Source organism: Labrus mixtus, chromosome 5, assembly GCF_963584025.1.
Source record: "Labrus mixtus chromosome 5, fLabMix1.1, whole genome shotgun sequence".
Taxonomy (NCBI): domain Eukaryota; kingdom Metazoa; phylum Chordata; class Actinopteri; order Labriformes; family Labridae; genus Labrus; species Labrus mixtus.
This window is the reverse complement of record NC_083616.1, coordinates 11,485,916-11,507,319: the sequence shown is the minus strand read 5'-3', so window position 1 is coordinate 11,507,319 and position 21,404 is coordinate 11,485,916. Positions and strand designations below refer to the sequence as shown.

At 43.0% G+C, this 21,404-nt stretch overlaps 1 protein-coding gene across 5 annotated transcripts in view; it reads left to right on the top strand.

Annotated features, from left to right (window-relative positions):
• Nucleotides 1-5,350: 5,350 nt before the first annotated feature.
• The window catches only part of tcf7l1b (transcription factor 7 like 1b), a 31,690-nt gene continuing 15,636 nt past the window's right edge, over nucleotides 5,351-21,404 (top strand). For 2 of the 5 annotated variants that reach the window (XM_061037799.1, XM_061037798.1), the window contains exons 1-3: nucleotides 5,354-6,256; nucleotides 6,370-6,439; nucleotides 6,538-6,665. In XM_061037799.1, coding sequence (XP_060893782.1) covers nucleotides 6,071-6,256; nucleotides 6,370-6,439; nucleotides 6,538-6,665 — 384 coding nt within the window. In that variant the 5' untranslated portion in view covers nucleotides 5,354-6,070. Of the gene's footprint in view, nucleotides 6,257-6,366; nucleotides 6,440-6,537; nucleotides 6,666-21,404 lie in introns of all 5 variants that reach the window. The other 3 variants (XM_061037800.1, XM_061037794.1, XM_061037797.1) reach the window with 3 other exon arrangements.

Genomic DNA, 21,404 nt, shown 5'->3' with positions numbered 1-21,404 from the left:
AACCCCCTTGTAATGAGTTATTAATGTGAGAAAGACAAGCCCCCTGTGGACTGGGAATAACTTTATCATCTCCTGTGGATACACACAGACAAAAGCAATGCAAGGCCGCTAAAAATATGCAAAGGACTTGTGGTGCAAGTTTCCCAAGGCCAGAGAAAGGAAATAGACTGACAGTTTCTCCCTGACCCCTTTACTACCCCCCTGTAACCTCTTAACAACCCCCACGGGGGATCCTGTCTCTATGTGTAAAACAGACAGTCGAAAAAGCATCCTGGAAACTTTAGAGGCACAAAAACAAGGGGACATGAGGAAGTCAAATAAGCTTGTATGTAGAGGAGATAATCTGGAGGCCACACAGACCAGGCGCCAATCCTATGGAGCCTGAAAGCTCAGTGGCGAAGCAGTGCAGCGTGGTCATTGTTGTCTTTGGAAAGTAAGCAGCTTCAGCGAGGCCAGTGGTGTGAAAGCCACCTCTCTTCTTGAGTGTCTGCTCCAGATCCTGTTGTTGACATACAGAGCAGGTGCAGCTGCTTTCTACAACCGCATCAAGTAGAACCCCCTCAAAAGACACACATAAAACACACACACATACACACACACACACACACATAGGGCTTGGATGTCACAAGACAGGGTTATATGGACAAAGACAAATCTACCATTTTCTTTAATATCTCTGCAACAATCAGCAGGGCAGTGCTGAGTTAACACAGGGCCCACAGAGACAGAAACAATGGCGGGATTCTTCGGGCCTGAAGATGGCTATGGGAAATGGCAGGGATGCCAGTGCTGATAAGTGACCGAGCGGCTCGAGTTACTTCCAGCTGTCTGCAGCCATGCATGCCTCTGTGGAATGTATGGTCCACGCATAATGCAAACCATTGCATATGCGTAATGCTCATAAAAAAATCTGGCGGACGTATTAAATAAAGTCAACAGCCTCTCACTGGGGCGAGGGAGTTTGCATCACAGGAAAGAATCTCCAGTCCTCCGAGGAGCGGTGCAGCACGTCCTCAGCTGAGAAAACACAGACGGATGAAGACTGTGACCCTGCGAGCGATAGTGTTAACTGGATCAATAAAACCAAAAGTCTGGGTGCAGCATATGGAAAGAGTCTGAGTCAGGCTTTGTGGACAATTATTGTAGTCACAGAGCTGCATGTAGTAAAAAGAAAATGTCCAGGAGGACCTGTTGGCATTGTATGCTGAGCTTGTTTCTCCTCTGTAACCATAACTTTCCATGTAGACACAACGAAATAAAAGTACGACTGTCCTCTTGTAATTAAAACTACGGGAAATTAAAGTGAATATAAACCAAAGCCTGTAAAAGATTAATAGCGTTTAATTCAGGCTGCATTTTCTGCTGTAAACCGAGTTTCACTGAAAACTAGCGCCACACTGCATTAGCATCACCTCAATACCAGCGAGGGCCTCTTCCTGTCCATTTGGAAAATATAAGTACATTTTCAAGCTGCTGCACACTCCAGAAGGAGAGTGCTTTCTGCAGGCTTTGAAGTTCTCAGGAATAATGCTCCGTAAAAGCATCCCCTGCAATACAGAACAACACCAACATGTATAAAGAGGAGTGAGCAGCCTCCCCTTAGCAACCATGTAAATCCTCCTGCTGGAGGACCTGGAACATGTTTGATGTCTTTCAGGTCTTATGATGTTACATCCTTTACACAAGCTGCATTGATTTACTTTATTCATTCATTCAGTCTCTCTCAATCATTCATTAGATTTACTGAGAGGTTTCTGAGCGTATAAACCACTAAACATTAATGTGTTTAATCACTCTGTGTCTCACTGGCTTAGAGTTATCTTCATTCTAATCTGGAAATAAAGTCACCACTCTTCAAATTGAAGTGTTTTCTCCCTCTTGTCTTGAAAGCAGCGTCATTCTGAAAAAGGATACTCCTAATGCAACAAAGCGCCAGAGAGGAGCAGAAAGGCACGAATAAAAACGTTTCTTTTTCTCTCCTCTTCCCTGCACAGTTTAGCGTTTCAGTTACACCCTGTAGGCAGTAAAAACTGTCGTCTAATCATATCCTCACACAGTCTTAAATGCCATATACGCCCATACCAGCCTGGAAAGGGGACCTTTCTGAGGATTAAAACGGATATGAGGTTATTTTTGTGAGATCTATGATTGCATGAGGCACTCCCATGCAGACTTAGTGTGATGACTGAGGAGGTGAGCTAATGTGGTGATGCAAAAAAAAAAAAGGAATCATGTCAGTGCAGATGCAATGAATACTAAAAGACAAACAGTTGATCTTTTTTAAATCATTTAAATCTGCTGAACATTCTGTAACGTTGGATGTTTGCACCATGAGATCATGTACGGGAAAAACACATTTCAGGTTGTTTAGATTAATCCAAGAAAAATCAACAACAGTGGATGATATTGGTTGGTTTACGTTCTGTAAATAAATCCTGTTGGGTGATTTCAGACTCAGGAATATAAGGATTTGATCTACATATTTTAATTGTTCCAGTTTGTATTTTTGGACAGTTTTCTTGCTAAATTTAAGCTCAAGCACCAAATTGAGTTATTCTGGAGGCCTCGTTGGATGAATAAAAGAACATGACTTGGGTATGCTTCAAAGACAATCATGCGAGACCTAAATCTCCAGAAGTGAGATGGATAGAAGCAGCAGCATGCAGCAGCACATTGTGTGATCTGACATGTCCGCCGCACACTTTAACTAGTGTTATTAGAGAGCTTGACAGGGCGGGTTTGCTCCCTGGCAGGACGGGTTGGACACACTACAGCAGATCAGAAGGAAAGACAAGGGAAAAGCTTGAACACCTCTGAAACCATGCGGCGAGAGCGTGATGAGGAGGATGGGAATTACTGCTGAATTAAGCACCACTTTGATTGGGGGGACTGATTGACCGGTGGTTGGCAAAACATGAAAGAATGACCTTGAATTCTCCAAAGCGAGTATGGATTGGCACACAGCATCTCTCCTTCCTCTCCATTCCTCTCCTCTCCTCTCAAACACACACACACAAACACACACACCCACACACACACACACACACACACACACACATGGAGAGAAGCACATACATGGATATCGACACACATGAGTGCTCCATCTCTCCAGCTTTTTAGCCCGCTCTCTTTAGTGAGGGAGAAGAAAAAAAATGAACACACAGTCACGTACGACAAGCCGGAGTTGAGAGAGCAACTTCAAAGTAAGGCAGATGCAGGGACAGCACCCTCTGAATAAATTTTCTGGCCACCAGTCGATCTGCCCCCAGGCTAAGATTGTGGCTGCTCGCATCTCTCCTGACCCCTCATCAGCTCCCAGTTATAACCAATCCTGCTCTAACAAGGCAGAAAAAGAGAGGAAAAGGGGGATGGAAAGGTAAAATTATGGAGAGAAATACATCCGTTTTAGCTTGTTGCAGGTTTGAGGGATTAAATTGCCATTAAATACTCGAACATCAATAAAGTGCAGGTTCTTTCTTTGGACAAAACACATAAAAGACACCTGAAGTGCATTGTTCAAGTGTGATCCTGTCCAGACAATTCATGTTTTCAAGCGCAAGGAAAGGCAATGACTGAATTCTCATCATTACATTTTTAGACATTTTGGAGCTCCTTCTTCGAGGGTAAAACATTCCAGATACACTGAATCTGTTTATTTTATTTATCACAGAGGTGTAACATCTCACTCTGCTGTTACAGCTCACTTCTACTCACTGCATGCCGGTGTGTTTAATAGCACACTGCTGAAAGTTGTGCGTGTGTGAGAAGTGTCAGGATTTTAGAGATGTTCCATGGTCAGAAACTGCTTATGCATGTCATTATTATTTTTCAGTGTGTTGACTTGTTTTAATATTTGATTTCTTGATTAATCATTCATGAGGCCATGGTGCATGAGCTCTGAATAATTGTAATTACACCTGCTGGGACATACATAGCCCATTAAGTCATGAGTTAGATTTAGAGAGGATAATCTATTTCTTCTCTGTTTTGAGTTGTTTTTGGGGTGTAGAAATCTGCTCTGTAGGTCAGTGTCAAAGTAAAGGTTGCATCATCAGTTGGGATGATCACAATGTTGCCTGAGCATCATTTGTAAAAAAGCCTTCTTTCACATTCTCGGCATACTGAAGCCCAGGAAAACAATGATCTGCACCCTGAGGGCATATATTCACCTGTGAGTGTGCATGCAAGTGTAAACTACAAGAAACCCACTCTCCATAACGACCCTGCAAGCGATTCATAGAAAATGCAGTATGCAACCAGCGTATATGTTGCTTTAAACTGACTACAAATACACACACCGACGTGCACGTACGCACACACACACACACGCACACACACACACACACACACAAACACCCAGGAGGAGTGGGGATCTAATGAGGCCCGTGGAGACCCTGCTGAATTGTCAGTCAACCCTCAGCCTGCTGACACGCAGTCGACAACATCAATGACTTCTTTTCTCAAACAGGGGAGGCCTGTCCGATTGCATCAGATGTAAAGACGAGTCTGAGGTCCACTGGATTTGGACTGAGAGAGAGCTGAGTGAATAAGGATATCTGCTGCAAGAGCTAAAGAGAAAAAGTGAACTTTTGTGGGAAAACTTTGCAACTTTTAGGGCTTTCTGAGCAAACACTGGACTTTTAACACACCTCCAAGTAGTGATTAAGGAATTATTTGCAGGTTGTAAGTTGTAACCACTTCCCATGTTCTTCCAAGATTTCTTGCAAAAAGTGTGCCTCTAATCACGATGCTCAAATGAACACTCATGCCGTGTGTGTCAGAGCAGAGAAAAAGAAGTGAGCCGTGCCTGATTGTCACAGGAGGCCTGGATATTCTGTCATGCCTATATTTGTGCCATAATGGGCCATGCTTATCCCAGGTGTTATTGCTCCTTGTGTTTCCCAGCGTATTGTTTCAAGACACACAGACGTGCAATTTACATGGCAGTGTGTAATTATGACTTTCTCACTTAAGCCTGGTCTGTCATTTTCACACAGATGGAGACTGTGTGGTCTCTGCAAAACTAGAGGTATCAGCTGGTCACACCACATGATAGACTGTTAGTTTACTGCAACTCTGATCATGAAAACACATTGTTTTCTTAATTTTGGCACAGGGAACATTTGAGTTTGCTGGAGGAGTTGCCCCTTTAAGTGATCAATTCTGCAGCTATAACATTTTCCCATTATTAAACACGTCATTAATCGACACTCTGTGTCCATGTTCAGACCTCTACTCTTCTGTCTCATGGTGTGGTGGCTTGAGAGTTGCTGCTATACATGCTGCTGAATGAAGTGTCGGTTTTCAGCACAAACTCCTCCCCTACGGACGGACGGGCTGCGCGTTTCTTCCACTTGAACAACCAAGTAGTTTTCAGGGCGCATTCCCCGGCAGCAATGTGGAGGGAAAGGGCGATCACGTCCAGCTGAACACTTTTAATACCTTATTTCTCTTAAATACTTTCTAAACTTCTGTGCCTGATTAAGAAAACACAGAGTCCACTCCTCCGTGAGGGAAAGCAGTGTTACAAGTGAAGGAAACTACAGCCACGCCGTCTCGTGTTGTTTTTCTTCTTTTTTTTTTCTTCTTCTGGTGACTCGAGCCATTGTTTTCTCACACATGGATATTAGGAGATGAAATCGGACGTGTGTCTTGTTTTCGAGTAACCTCTCGGTGGCTTGGACTGTAGTTTATGTGGTCCCCTGGCTCTGTAGGAGGAGGAGAGAGAGTCCCATTCCTCAGCAGCACAACAAGGAGACACACACAGGGGCCACAAGTTGTCCACAAGCTGCGAAGGAGCTCAAACTTTGCCAACTCTCTGCGCATCCGGCGACCGACGCCAAATAGTCATCGATATCAGCGTCTTTATTGCAAACTTTAACTGTGGATTATGATCGCCATGGACCGAGGAACCCCTATTAGAGGATGAAAACGGAGTTTTAAATCATGAACAGCTTCTTGTAGTTAGTTTACTACTCCGGAGACGCGTTTGGACTACAAAAACCCGAAATAGAACGCAAATTCTTCTTGCGATTGTTTCCCCTTTGTTGATAATAGATACTCTGCAAAAATGCCACAGCTGAACGGAGGCGGTGGGGATGATTTGGGGGCGAATGATGAGATGATTCCTTTTAAAGACGAAGGAGAGCAGGAAGAAAAGATATCCGAAAATGTGTCAGCGGAAAGGGATTTGGATGATGTGAAGTCCTCGTTAGTGAACGAGTCGGAAAACAACAGCAGCTCGTCAGATTCAGAGGTAAGATAACGAGTTCCCAAAAACTGCTCAGCATCGGAACAAATACGATTTAATGGTGTTAAAAGTTTCAACAGTGTCTTCCCCTCCGTGTGTGCTTCTCTCCTTGTCAGCAGGCTGAGCGGCGTCCCCGAGCCAGACCAGACTTAGAAAGTTATGAAAAAACAAGAGACTACTTCCACGAAGGTAAAACTGATAACTTCATCGCCACCTTTTGTGCTATTATTTTGCAATTCTGTCCCATTTCTGTCTCTATTAACCCGGGGTGTTCCTTATCCTTGCAGCACTGAGAAGGCAGCAAGATGGAGGCTTTTTCAAGAGTCCCCACTATCCTGGCTACCCGTTTCTCATGATCCCAGACCTCACCAACCCGTACCTATCCAATGGGTCTCTTTCTCCTAGTGCAAGAACAGTAAGTGTCCCTATTTGTATCTAATGTACTCTTTTCTTTAGTTTCCTAATTTTTTCACACATTGCGAAAACTTTGTCCGTGCGTAAAAGTTCCTTGCGCACAGCCAGACCGCCATATTCCCTCTGAGTGGCCTCTCAAGGAGTACTAACTACTTCTTTGTTCTTTTGGGGGGATATAGCCTACATTTCTAACTGCCACCCATCCTCTGCGGGGCCTGTATTTGACAACTTCTCATTTTGGCTCAAAGTTCAGACACATTAGTCATTCTTTGTTATTTTGAAGGATTTATGGCAGCAGGGTCGAAAATACCCTGCAACACTCACGCTGGATCTTGATTATATACTTTACTAAAGCTGATTTATGTGCTTGCACTATTAATTTCCTGAAGGGACTTGCAATTTACAGAAAAGAGGCATTTATTTAGCTAAAGATTTATTTTAAGGTTGCAAGATAAGTTTGCCTGAGGATAACTTTGCATGCTTGCAAGTGTATTTTAGAGCCTACAGCCTTTTTTTTGCACACATGAGCTTCAGTGAATGAAGAAAAAAAAGCTTTTCCTGGAGTCATTTCCTACAGTTACAACAATGTAATACCACACATGGGAGGGATTCTAATGCACCGTCCATGACAGCTGCTGTGCAGAAACTCTAGATAAGGTTGACAGTCTTAAGTGCGTGTTGTTGACGAAGAAGTTGCAGAAAATTGGTTACTTTTTTCACGTGTTATAGAAATAAAGGTTAATTGAGACTTTGCATTAATTTCACATAAGTTAGCAACGACAATAGCAAGACTAATTGTTGCATTCACACAAATAAATCCCAAACTGAGGCCAGAGAGTCATTGGACTGTACTTTGTGACATTAAAAACTGATTTTCTAACCAATTTGCATCATTTTAGCACTAAAATAGCACTCTTTATTGCCTCAGTTTATACATGGCTATACAAACTTCCTTGAAATAATCCCGGCTGGAGATCTGTGTCCCCCCCTTGAGCTCGTCCCTCCCCCAATCTATGTCACATCCCCCCCAAAAACAAGTACTTTCGTTAAGGCCTGGCAGGCATCTGACTGAAAAGACACCCCCCACCTCCACCTCCTCCTCGCTTTTTTCTGTCTCCTTTTCACTGTTCCAGGCCCACGACTCCCCTCGCCTCCCTCTACCTTCCATTCAATTAGAAAGGCGTTAGTCGACCATTGTTATTCTGAGCAGTCTTGATGGCTTCATTGGAGGTCTCCATTGGGGCTCATTAACTAAATGGCTACTCTACCCGCTCTCAGTGATACGTGTAGATCGTCTACGTAGTTACTTTTTGCCTTGAGAGTTTTTTAAGAATAGTGTTGGAGATAAACATGCTGGCCTGGAAGTGATGAAGGATTTTGCCTGACACATGTTTTTTTTTGGTACAATTAAGGAACAGAATTATTGGAACTTTAAGATCTAGTCTCCGTTTTGTTTTTGTCTTTATTCCCTTGTGTTTGTGTCCAGATTAAACTATGATGAAAATTAAAAACTGTTCCTGTTGCTCAAGGCAAAGTAGCAAATAATTGGAGAGGATTTAAAATTCAGAGGAATAATCCCCCATATTGAAAGGGGAAAAAAAGAATGAGGTCAATGGGACAGAGTGAGCTGACACTGTCAATCATCAGCGTGGCAGAAAACATGCAGGCAGACAATAGCTGGCATACTTAGCAGCCTTCTTAAGGTCTCGGCATTGCACAAGGCTCAGCGTGAATGCTGCAAATGTGATTGATTAGACGTTCAACTCAGTACCTTTTAGGCATTGCATTCTAGGAGTTTTTTTTTTTTTTGTTTACACCTGTGGGTGAAGTTCATTACAGTCAGGGTTTTCTGGGTGATATTTCTCAACGGCCTGCACCCTCGTCTGGTCCAGCATCTTGGTTTGACTAATGAGCTCCAGGCTAACATTTATCTTGCATAATCAGCGTGTGGAACAGGCTGATTGGCTCGGGAGATAAAATTTTGCCCACAGGCTAACCTCGTTTGCGTTGTCACCTCTCTGGAGTTGAGATACAAACAATCCCTGGAGCCTGCAAACACTTTATTATAACAGTGTGTGTGTGTGTGTTGGAAGGGCCTGCTGGGACTGACAGATTTGTTTTATAAGTGTGGTGTGGTATGTGGTTGTTTTTGTGCTGCATGGGACACAATAAAGAGCTGCCTCTAAACAGATCATGCAATTAATAGCACAAAACCAAGTCCCCGTGTGCTTGAGAAATGTGAAAATATGTGCTTAAGTGTGAGCTATTTACCTATCTATTTTTAACCCCCACTTTTGGACCTACACAGGGTTGTTTTTTTTTTTGTAAAAACAAACGTTTAAATGTGCATTCACTCTCTTTGTAATAAAAATCAGATTTTAAAGAGACATGCTGTGGAAAAAAATAGAAACTCCAGGTTGCCTAACAGTGATTAAACTCTGCAATGTGCTGCATGTTGAAGGATTTGAGGCCTGAACTTTCAAATTTGGATGTGGCAACCCTATCATGAGCAATGAGGGACAGGCCTACATGGGATCAGCACAGAGTTCCCCTGAGGGCCGAGCATAACTGATTTAAAGCCTGCTCAGAGCTGACATTCTGCTGTAATCCTCTGAGAGTTGAGCAGGAGGTTTAATGTTTGCAGAGATGTTCTACCACCAGACTCCTGCCTACTGCCGTGGTGAGAGAGAGAGTTGTTGTTTTTTTTCTAGGACAAATCTAGCTCATTGTTTGTAGACTCATTGAAGTGATTATCGCCGCATTGTTCCTGTAGTGACAGACTGGTGCCAGATTTAATTGGTGAACACACACTCGAGTTTGACGCCAACACTTGTCAGCTTCATCATCACTTTGGGATGGCTCTGCTGGTGCATCATCATCGTCACCAAAGCGAGAAATGCCTCATATGTGTGGGAGTAGGAGACGGCGAGGTTAGCCACTCGAATATATATTTAGGACAAAGTGGAGCTGCGGAGCATGTTGCCTGAATAGAAAATAGTTTGAGATATGAATGGAGAGCTTGAATAAGTCTGAGCATGTTGAAGGCTGTATGTGCATGCCTCTCTGACGTCTATTCTTTCTGCAGCTTTGGGTGCTTAAAAATGTGCAGACAAAGAAAAAGTCAACAGAGACATTGTCCTGCTGAAGAAAAGGGGCCTCTCCCTGCATAAGCAAAAGCCGTTTGTGTGTGGAGGTGTCTTTTCATCAGGTGGCTCACTCACCTTGCTGCCTGTGTGTGCATTTGTGTGTCTGTACGGTCTGGTGGTGGTGGGGAAGTTGATGGAGGAGCGTGGAGGGAGGGGGGTGGGGGCTTTCAGGTGAGGCTCTGTGGATACTTTTGCAACAGAGGGAACAGTGTGCTGCTACATATTCTGACAACCCTCAGTGTTGTGTTCCTGAATGTTGGCGCGCAAATATTTTCTCAGCCAAGCACTGTGTCAACAGAGCGAACAGTTTGGACTAAGTTTATAGTTTTGAAAAGATTTTTCCTTCAAAGGCAAACACATAGACATCAGTTTAGTGGCTCTGTTCAATTAAAAACACATCGCCAGAAGCCGCAGAAATGCCATCGCTGGCTGAGAAAGCCTGCCTGGAGTGCTACATTATGATGGTTTTTTTTAGGGATTTGAGGACATTTAATTGAATTTGGCAAAAAGTTTGAATGACATATCATTCATCATTTAGTTGTAGAAGGGGGTTGATTTCACTCTTTATTTCAAAAGAGAATCATTTGACTGGATCAGAAAGCATAAATTGTTACTTATTTCAACATTTGTACGCAACGTATTGCAACAGTTGTTTTTCTCAGTAATCTTTTTTATGTTTCTGTGTTGGTAGGTCTGCTAGTGGTATTACTTTTTTCACATTTAAAATCAATATGCATGTTCCTTTTTTTGCAATCTCTTAATCATTTAGTCTACAAAATGTCAGAAAGTCACACATTTGCTCATCACGATTTCCAGTGGGCCAAAGGTGGCATCTTTTAACTCTGTCATTAATAAGCGGAGAGTTTTTACTTGCAAAATGGCTTGAATCAGCAAATGTTTGACTTAATGATTGATAATGATTAATTGACTGACAAAATAGTCAATGTCCACCAATTGTCTGTAGCTTGATTGATAGATTAATCGTCCCAGTGGTAGACAGATAAAAACAAGGTCATGTCTATTTAGTGCAAAACAAACCAAAGCAGTTTATAGGTGTGACTACATTGTCGTAACATGATACAAGTATTCCACTTTACATGCTATTTTATATAAATCATGTAATTGTGTGTTAGAAGTGGTGCAAATGAACTTTCTGTAATCTGTATCCTAAGAAGTGGTACATACAACACATCTGATGAAGTTATACATGAACAGATTCAGAGATCCTCTGACTGGCTTCCTAACATCACTCGTACAGATTGTGTGAAATGGTGTCAGTCCTGGTCTGCATCCTTCCCTCTGCTGGTCTCTGTGGGAAGCATGAGCTGGCGTCAATTCCTCCTGCTACCCCTGCTAGCCTGCTCGTTCACTACCTAACCCACCCTCTCGCCCGCCTGACATTAGAAATTCTGTTTATAGCTCTCTCTGGCTCCTCGCGCGCCGGCCCATCAGGAGCATCTCAGCACCCGTTGAGGAAAGGAGAACCAACATCTCCCCTCTCCAGCCGCACGCTCCCCATGTTCAGTGACATCAATGAATCCCTTTGATGTGCTAAGATGAATATGTGTGCAAATGTGTTTTTATCAATTAATGTGTTTTTCTTGTTTGAGATGTTTGGCCGGTGCTTCTTTGGAGTTTGGTGTGTTGCTTTTCCCCGTGAAAATTTGGGCAACACTTCAGTGTTTTTAGCTGAATGATATTTAGCCAAAGGTGGGAATCCCTAACACGCCCCAGTGCAATCCAAAATATCTTCTTTTTGGAGCTTTGTAAACTTAAAAGGTGTGTTGTCTAGCATGTATGTCCAACATGCTTTCAACAAAACACTCCTGGTGTAGTAAGATATCATCAAACAAAAATCTGTAGCGAAGGAAGCTGGTCTAGTTAGTTACACGTATTCGGTCCCTTGTGTAGGTGATGGTCACTCAAATAAGTAGAGAAAAGTTTTGAAATTGGAGGTGGTGAGTCATATGACTTGAGTACCACATTAGTCACGTCTGCTCTGGGGGAGGTGTAAGCTGGGGGAGGGGTGAGTCCCTCGATTTATCAGGAGGGTGGTCAGACTCGCTTCCAGGTGTCCTGAAACAGTTTCCCATAATTGAATAACTTACTCGACAATTCCTCCAGTAAAAAACATTTATATCCAAGCAAGGCTCTTTGCGCTTCCTGTCTACTTTTTAAAATCATGCACGCAAGTCCACACACAAAATATCTTTTGTCAAATTGTAACCAGAGTTCCCATTGTAACTACTCAGAGCCAATGGTGCCACATTTACAACACTGGTTTTTGCCTAACAGCCCTTTAGCAAAAGTGTTCCATTTACTGAAGGAAAACCAACACATTTTCACACTTGCAAAGCTGAGAGTGGTGCATTCTGGGAATTTCGATTTTAAAATCTCAATACAATCAAACGAGTATCAAAAAGTTGAAAATTAATTTCTAAATTGACCCATCAGTTTATGCATACGTCTTGTGATCTCTTGGCATTTGAATGAACCTTTCAGATATGTATAAATATATACGTATGTTCATATACTTGCAGCCACTCTTGTCTCCAGCCGGGTGGTAGGTAGGGTGGGGTGACACTGTACTGTGCTATTGGACTGTCCCGTATAAATGTATTTGGCCCTCCATAGTTATAACCACTACTGTTTAGCTCACATAAAGAAATGTTTTCCCTCCATAATTGTACCTTAAATGCGTCTCTCCATGCTAATAAAACGTGATTGTACAGCAGGAAGAGAAAGAAAACGCTCTAAACAGGGTTTCATCGGTCTGGTATTCCAAGCAGCTGTTTTCAGTTTAAGCTCTGCAGTCAGCAGGCGAGTGAGCGAGAGAGAGAGAGGGTGAAAGGGAGGGAGAGAGATTGTTGATGAGATGTGGTGGTGGGAGCATGAACCAGGGTAGATACGGGTCCTGCTAGTTCTTTGCCTGTTATCCCGAGATGGGCCCTCTTCCAGACCTTGAGGCTTTCGTTTATCTGAAGGATTCTGTCTCCAACAGAGAAATGTTTCTTCACTGTAGACCACAATGCTTTGCCCTTCCCTTACAGTCACAGCCCAATCAGCACACAGCATGAGGCTATCAGATCATGCACACATGTTGCATCAGTACGTGTCAGATTTGTATCCTGCTCTGCTTCAGTTCATACAGAAACGTCTCTCCCAGTATGGGTCTGGTACAGGCTTCATCCTGCAGAGTGTGAGCGGTATCAGGGAGGTTGTAGTGGTCATACTAAATTAAGAAGTGGATGGATATCCGTCCAGGATGAGGTTAGTTGACAGCGAGCAGAGCAGCTGTTCTTCCAGCAGAAGTTGTAAATCAGTTTGGCTGCTTCCCACTGAGTTTGTCCTGTAACGGTGGACTGCTGGGGCGGCTCGTGTCCCCTGACAGTCGCATGTCAAGTCAACACATTGCACCTGCAAACACGTGCAACCTCCTGCACACAGATCCTAACCAGGTCATTATTTATTGGCTCTAATTTTGCATATTAATAGCTTATCAAACTAGTACTCTATTGCTCCTCTATGTTTCATGCATCTTATGTTACGGCACAGATCTTCATGATACCCATGAAAATCTTCAGATTGAATACATAATGATACTGTTACAGCTGTATTAGGTGAGGTAACTGATAGAACTTATGTGTCATCTGAATCTAGCACCAGTTCTAAAAACAAAGTAGTCTCTGTGAAAGATCATATGTTTGGCTACATCGAACTTAGGACAAGCTGCAGGAAACTTTGAATAAGTTTAAGGTCAAAACGGTAAAAAATGTAAATTGAACATTGAGTATTGTACATTTAAACTTTTATGCAAGACCTTGTGTGTCTTTGGTTATAATTTTATAATGCCATAAATGTGTATTTTTTAAAATGTTTTTTGTATAAAAAAATAAAGTTAGGACAATGTTTTATTTTCTCAAGTTATGGTTATTAAAAATGTTTTCAATATAGTTCAAATAGACAAAGGACGGAGTACTTTTTTAAATTCATGATTCATGTAAAGTTAACCCAGTGACCCAAGTCCATATGCTCTTTAATTGTTAAATATCATAAGTACTTTGACAATTTTCCCATGAGATCAGGCTGCCCGTCCTCATCTTGATAATATCTTCACCTCTGGGTGCCCTCGCTTTCCCCAAGTTACCCTCATAAACCAATTGTGCTTGTTAAGAAGTCACAATGTTCTGCAGTGCAACAAATTCAATTAAAGCCGAGGAACGGCCCGAGTCATCTCAAATGTGTATAACCTCCTTATCTGGAACCATAGACTTCTAGATCCTGTCAAATTAAACAGCAGCATCTCCTGATGGGCTGATATTTCTACTTTGAATAACACTTTTTTCCTGACCTTATCTGCTCCGTTCATAACAATGAGCGAATGTTGGTGATAAGAGAAGAGAAAGGGCAGCAGTGGAGGACCTTGTGCTCCTCAGACACAAGACACCCTCTACTGATAGTGGGATTCCCCTAACTCAGATGATCAGCAGCGAGATAGGGTTTCTTTGTACTGAGTTTTTATTACTTGATACACTCAGGTTTGGGTTTGGTTGCTTTCACTCTGTAAAATTCTTGTAACAGACGATGATGATGTATGTAGGGTTGGATGGAAGGATTTCCTTGGCTTTATACCAAATCCCTACAAATGTGCCTGACTTATTTGCTTCAAATTTAGAGTTGCTTCATTAGGAAAAAAAAAAGATCTAATCAGCCTTATATGACATGGAGTAGGCCACGGAGCCCCTTTGTTTGATTTGTACATGGGTTGGAGGGGCTGGCTATTGGAAATCCCTGAAGCAGGCTTTAGGGGCAGGTCTGATTCTCGTGTGAAATGGGAAGGCTCTATAGCTCTCGGCTGACTTGACGGGGCTGTATGGGTGTGTTGGCAGGGGGAGCGCCGGTCATGAATAGGGTCTTTGACTACCTCAGACTTGCCCTGAAAGGCAGGACAAAGACCCTAGGGCAACGGCTTAGAGCCTCACAGCTGAGCTACAGAATGCTTGGCCGAGTCTTCCTCCCTCCTCGCCTGATTTAAATACTACAGTGGCTTTCAGCATTCTGGCGACGGAGGCTCGCATTCAACCGCTGCACATTTACCATCAACTTCTCTCTCTCTCTGTTTTTGTTTACACCATGCTAATGCCAGGGCTGTTTACGTAATCCATTGTAAAGAATCCATCAGATGGGCTGGTGAATATGCATCAGTGACTGTCTTAAAACTGCCTCAAGATTCGCTTCATGTTGTTCGTATTAAAGAGACTTTAGTTGGATACAGACTAACTGCTGGCATGTGTGTGTATCTCTGCTAATCACAACTCTACTCCAGGTCGTTAATTATGGAGCATTTCTGCTTATCTTTGTGCAAGACGGAGACGCTGGCGAGTAAACAAGACGAGTCCCGGCGCACACCTCTAATTGCGTGATTATTTTTGACGGGTCTGCGCTACTCTTCAGCTTTTCCAGATTTGCAGGGGCAGAATGAAAAGCCATAAATCTTTTTCTGCAAAGTTAATGGGGTTAGTTGAGTCCTGTCCAGACACTCTCTCCCCACAGAGTGTCTAGTTTCAGATGTCACTCAGAGCTTTGTTTGCCCCCCAGGGTGAAGGGTTAGAGGTCAAGGTTCAGGGCCAGTTGGCTGAGTGGCCACAAAAGCTCAGGCTTCCCCTCAGCACATCCGATCCCCGCGTCCACACCAGCCTGCAGCCACACTGACGGGATCAGTTTGCAACATTTGTCTCTTCTTATTATAACCCTAAATTAATCTTCATTTGCTTCAGGATTTATACGTCTTCACAGTTTCACAATGAGGTCATAAAACAGTTTTACGTTTACATTTACGGCTTCAAACTTAAATTGTTTCATTGTGGAAACATGTAACTATTCCGAAACACTCCTAATTTTGTTGCTCTTGCTGTCCAGCTACTGTGAAAACTTACTTTTATGGGTTTGTCTGGATGATTTGAAAATGTGAATTTCTGCAAAAGCCTTCTTATTCTCTCTTTCTCCATCAACTTTAATAAGAATCAGTAGTTGAACATCAGCGAAATGTCACTTCAACTCCTTGAAAAAAGTTTTTCTTTGTACGGAACACCTCAGAAACTTTTCAGGCCCACAAACTCTCCCGCATCAGCCACCACCCACAATCTCAACTTCTCTCCCTACCCCTCCACCCCCAGCACCACCACCCAAACATGTCCTCCAGCCAGGTTTATTATGCTGTTTCACGCAGACCAAAATTGCAGCTGCATGGAGAACAATCTGGAGCACATTAGCTCAGGCGCTGTGATTTATAAATTGTTTCTCAGGCCATAAATCCCTGCTGTAATTGTGCACAAGCAGCCCTCTCTTTCTCCAGTCACTCCCCCTTCGTTCTCTTGCTCTTTCTCTTTTCTCTCTCTCTCTCTCTCTCTATCGCTGAGCAGCTTACAGTTCTGGGGTTAACACTAATTGTTTGCAGAAGTTTGCAGTTTAGATGGTGAAGAAGTTTGTTGTAATGTGGGGCAGATTTGGGGTTCACAGATAACTTCCACAAAGATAAACTTTCCCTCTTTTTTTTCAATGCTGTCCGTAATCTCTCTCTCTGTCACGTGGTACGGGATCGACGTCCAAAATGGGACGTGAGCATTTTGTCTTCAGCTCCATGTTGCTGCGGTTCATGCTCTGCATTCCTGAAAACTGTGTAATTGTAAGGGGCCTCCTAAACTCTGTCCCTGGGAATTTGATATTTACAGCAGCCCCAAGATCGTAATCACCTTGCTGTTCTCGTTAGACTGAATTGAAACTGAAAGATCGCAACAGCTGTATATATTGTTTTAAATAGCATGTCCAGCCTTGAGTTCTCGGTCTGGTTAGTGTTAGGAGGATATTTTTCTGCAACATTGCAACTGGAACAGCTAAAATAATCAATGCTAGTTCCTTGAAAATAACTGACTCTTACCAAAAAATGTTACTTTAATATTCAAGGGACAAGGAAAAATGTCAGTCTCTGCAGATAGGACATTCCTTTTTTTGTGTTTGTACACGGTCCAAGAGACCTTTATGAGATAGAGGACCTCCTGACCCAACCTCATCACACTTTTATTATTCTTCTCAGACGTTTTCCTCCTGCCCTTAAAACCCACACGTAACTTAATTCTTCTAGAAAGTTTCAGACATGCAGGAGAATCGCTGGATGTGAACAGGAATTGGATTTACAGCCACACCTATCACATTCTCTTGACTTAAAGCTCAGTATCACTGCGCACAGTGTGATGAAAATGAAGCCTGTACATTGCAGGAGAAATTACTTTTACAAATGTTTCAGGTACAAAATGATTCTGGCGACTGTCCAGACCTCCCTGCAGTCGTCTGACAATGCGCATAACTAATCCTTGGGAATGTAATGGTGGTAAGTTGTGCGCTGTGTGAAACCCCATGAAAGTTTAGAATTACTTATTCAGTTAGACCCTGTGTTACATACTTGGCTTTATATTTCAAATGAGATTCATTTTTTATTAAGTATCTTGAGATAACATTTGTTATGAATTGTCGCTTTACATATAAAGATTGATTGATTGATTGATTGCAATGAGAAAGACAATATGGTCTTCCAATATGCAGATGAAACCATTTCTTTTCTCGGATCTCTTCTTATGTTTCCAATAGTGATCCTGAATGTCAGTCTCTGTGGAACAGGGCAGAGTGTGTGTGCATATCTGCAGGGTGTGAATGTGTGTGTTTGTTTGGGCAGAGCTAAAGGGGCAGGGTGGAGAGGAGATGGAGAGAGTGGAGTGAGAGGGGTTAGCAATGAGGTGATAGGGATGTCAGGTAGTAAAATCTGAGATGAGGCAGGGCCCAGAAGTCTGCGAGTCCTGGAGATTTGCGCCTGCACTCGGAGAGCAAACACAGGAGGCATCTGCAGGCAGCTGTGTGTGTGTGTGTGTGTGTGTGTGTGTGTGTGTGTGTGTGTGTGTGTGTGTGTGTGTGTGTGTGTGTGTGTGTGTGTGTGTGTGTGTGTGTTTTGTGTGTATGTGCGTGTTAGCGTGTGGGGGGGATTGTGCTGCTGCTCAGGACAGGGCGGTGGGGGTGTGGAGCTGGGTGGTGTCGAAGAGAGAGAGAGGAGGAGGGGTGGACTTGCAGAGAGAACACAATCAGCCCTCTGTTTTCATAAGACTTGTGGTATGTGAGAGCAGAAACAAATGTGTTTAATTTAGGCCCTTTTTTTTTTCCCCCTCCCGCTTGCCTTCTACGCTACACCCACTTATGCCCACCTCAGTTTTTCTGACGCTCTGCCTTCAAGATGTCTCATTGCCTCTCCTTCCACTGTCAGCTGCTTTTAGGAAGTTTAAAAAAAGAGCCACGAAAAGCTTGGAAAAAAAAAAAATCCTATACAATCAGCGACTGTGCCCTGTCAGAAAAAAAAGACACTTTTAGCAGACGCACTCAAATTTACTCTTTGAGGGCGGAGGTAAATATTTATCTGGAAAATGAAGAGAAAAAATATTTTTTTGTGTCTATGCAGAGAGTTTGGAGTGATTACCATGCTGTGGTATTTGCCTGGTTTAGTGTGAGGGGTTCATGCTGGACGTATTATTGCCTCCTAAAACTCTTGGCAGGAAACACTGTATTATATTGGTAACCCATGCTGTCTCCAGTCAATTTGTGTTTGGTCATAAATGAAAAATTCAGCTCTCACTTGTGTGTCATTTGCGTAGTCCTGGACGTGCAAACACCTACTCTTTGACACACACATTTGATTTCTTAGTCGAGCTTTACAGTAAACATCCAGCCCTCGCTGCTAACCACCTCGTGTTCTGGAGTTAATTATACAGACGTTTACGGCTGTGTGCTTCAATGAAACAAGGCTACTCCCCAAACAATAAAAAGTTGTGTTCCTGGACAAACAATGCCACAGGACATAGGAAAGGACCCTATCGCTGACATTTGAGTGAAGCTTGTCCTGACATCAGATCACACTGACATTAAGCGGCGCTCTCCGTCACAATTGAAAGCAGATTTCCCAGGTACGGGAAACCACATAACTGACTTCACATAATTGACTTGAATAGCTTTGCACCCTCCTCTCTGTCTTTATGAGATGGCCTTGCTCTCACCAGATGCATAATTATTTTCTTGTGTGTCTAATTATACAGTGAGTTTTATATGACCTGCTGGTGTGCTGTGTAACAGAATTACTCACTTATTCCAAACTTCAGCCTTAGACTGAGGAACTTTTCCTTTAACTGCATCACATAAAGTAGCAGAAAGTCAGCAAGACAGAAAAAGAACAATGGCGGCTTCATTCGCACTCCACTGCCACACTTATAGCTCTGGATACAGGAAGCAGTAACTCAGGATCATGTCATGCAAAAGGAAGAAAGAAAAAAAACCCTGATTCAAATAATTGCTTGAGTTGCAAAAATGCAAACTCCTGCTGAAGTGGCAGCTCAGTGTGTGGGACAGAATGTTAAAGAAGCTTCTTGGGGGGGGGGGGGGGGGGGTCTGTGTTGACCTTGTGTTCTGTTAATGCTGCTTTATTACTGAAACAGCAGTGAATTTACTCCCAGGTTTCAAATAAACTCAGTTTGATGGCTAGTTTGGCCTTGTTTAGAATATGCATGAGGAAGTCTTACGACACCATTGCTCGTTCACTTTTTTTTAAAGTCGATTAGAAAAACTTTGAACAAAACAGACTTACTGCTACAATGCTGAGCATGTATTTCTTTGGGTTGGACGAAACATAAAAAATTACATTAATTTCACTTAATGGATCCAATGAAACTAAGTATTAATCAAATAGCCGTGATTGGAACTGCAGAATGAGTGTCGACCATCTTGGAAATCTTGGACAAACCTTGGCTCGATGTTGTTAGGACCTCCCCTGAGCTGCCTCCCCTCTTCACTCTCCTCTCTCCCCTCTTTGCACTAATAGTTCTTTTGTGTACAAGAGCATGTTAAGAGGCCAATGAGCCTGGCCTTAATAGGCCACGTTGCCATAGAAACCACAGCACTCTGGATGTCTGACCTTTGACCCAGTTTTTTTACTGGCTGTGAATAAGAGTGCGGGACGACCAAGCAGGTCACAATAGAAGCCCGGCAAACCGAGGGAGTGCCCCTGTCATAGTCACTTAACTTCATTCCTCTATGGGCTAATGGACACTTCAAATGTGCTCGCCATTAGCAGGATGCTATCTCCACCACAAGACCAACAGGCTTCTCTGGCTTGATATAATGTAAACCAAGAGACATGGCATTCAAGGCATGAGTTGAGAGAGGGAAAACAGAAGTTCTTCAAGGTTGTATTGCGGCCTGATGATTTCTCTAGAGCGTCTAAATGCAGTTAAAAGAAATACATTTCTTACCAATCCAGTCTGTCTGGATAAAAACAATATTTTTATTCTGTCTTTCTCTCTCTAACCTCCTCTAAGATAGCTTTAATTAATAACTTCCTCCCTGACTAATCTACTTACTTCATAGTGGACCGGATAATAGGACATGGTCCCCATTCAGAAAAATTTGCAGTGGCCCAATAGTGCATTGTGGCTCTGACCGGCTGAGCCGCTTGTCGTTTCCCCATCAATTACACACTAATTAGCACAATGACTGCAGAGGTTTGCTTAAGAATTGTCACTGTAATTGCTTCTAATGTTGGCAAACAATGAGCCTTAATGCAAACTCTGAGACAAGGCGGGGACTGCTTATCACATCGTCTTTGTCCCCGAGGCTGTAATTGTGTTTCATGCAAAGATCAGGTTGAGGTGTCAATGGCCCCGCATGAGCAGGTGATATCAGCAGAGCAAACCAGGGAGGGGCTGTTGTGCAGGGGGTCTGACAGGGCTATTGTCTGAGGCTGCTGTTCATATGGGCAGGGGACGGTAATTAACACCTCAGCCAAACAGCAAGCTGTGCGGCCCATTTGTTTTCTGTTGGGGGGTAAAAGAAAACAATTGGGAGGGGTTCTCTACACAGTGGGTGATTGACATTATCTGCTGGAGCGATCCATGGAGGCATTCCTGCTGCTTCACTATTCAACACAAGTTTGGCAATGCCATTACACACGCCTTGTCTGAGCTGCCACTTCATACACGCTCGCTCTTTTATTTGCTGCTGGACTTTGTCTGACTAATTGACTTAAATCAATTCACTAAAACATGAAAGAAAACTTGTTTTGGATTGTAAAAGTGATACATATCTGCTTCTGAGTTCATATATTTGATATATATATAAATCTGGGACATTTCTTTATTTTTGCTGAATTCTCTATAATTTTAATTCGGACTTAACTTTTAGTTTGAATGACACTTTTTACGACTTCTCACTGCGGCCCTGGAAGCGGCAGATAGTTGCTAGCAAACTTTTTTCTCCCCCTTTGGCAGCGTGTCTGACTTAGTTTGACAGCAAATGTCCAGACATCTGTCTCTTCTCCGTGCTCTGATGTTGGTCTGCAGTATGGCACCACACACTTCAGAGATGACAAAGACTCTTGGCTGAGTTCTCCTGTGCTCTCTGAGAGCAATGTAACAATTAGAACCCGGATCTGGCAGGCCACATGCCCCAGAGCATATGTCGCATTCTCTGTGTTCAAAAAACCAAAGGGCTCCAGTGTAGCTTTTTTG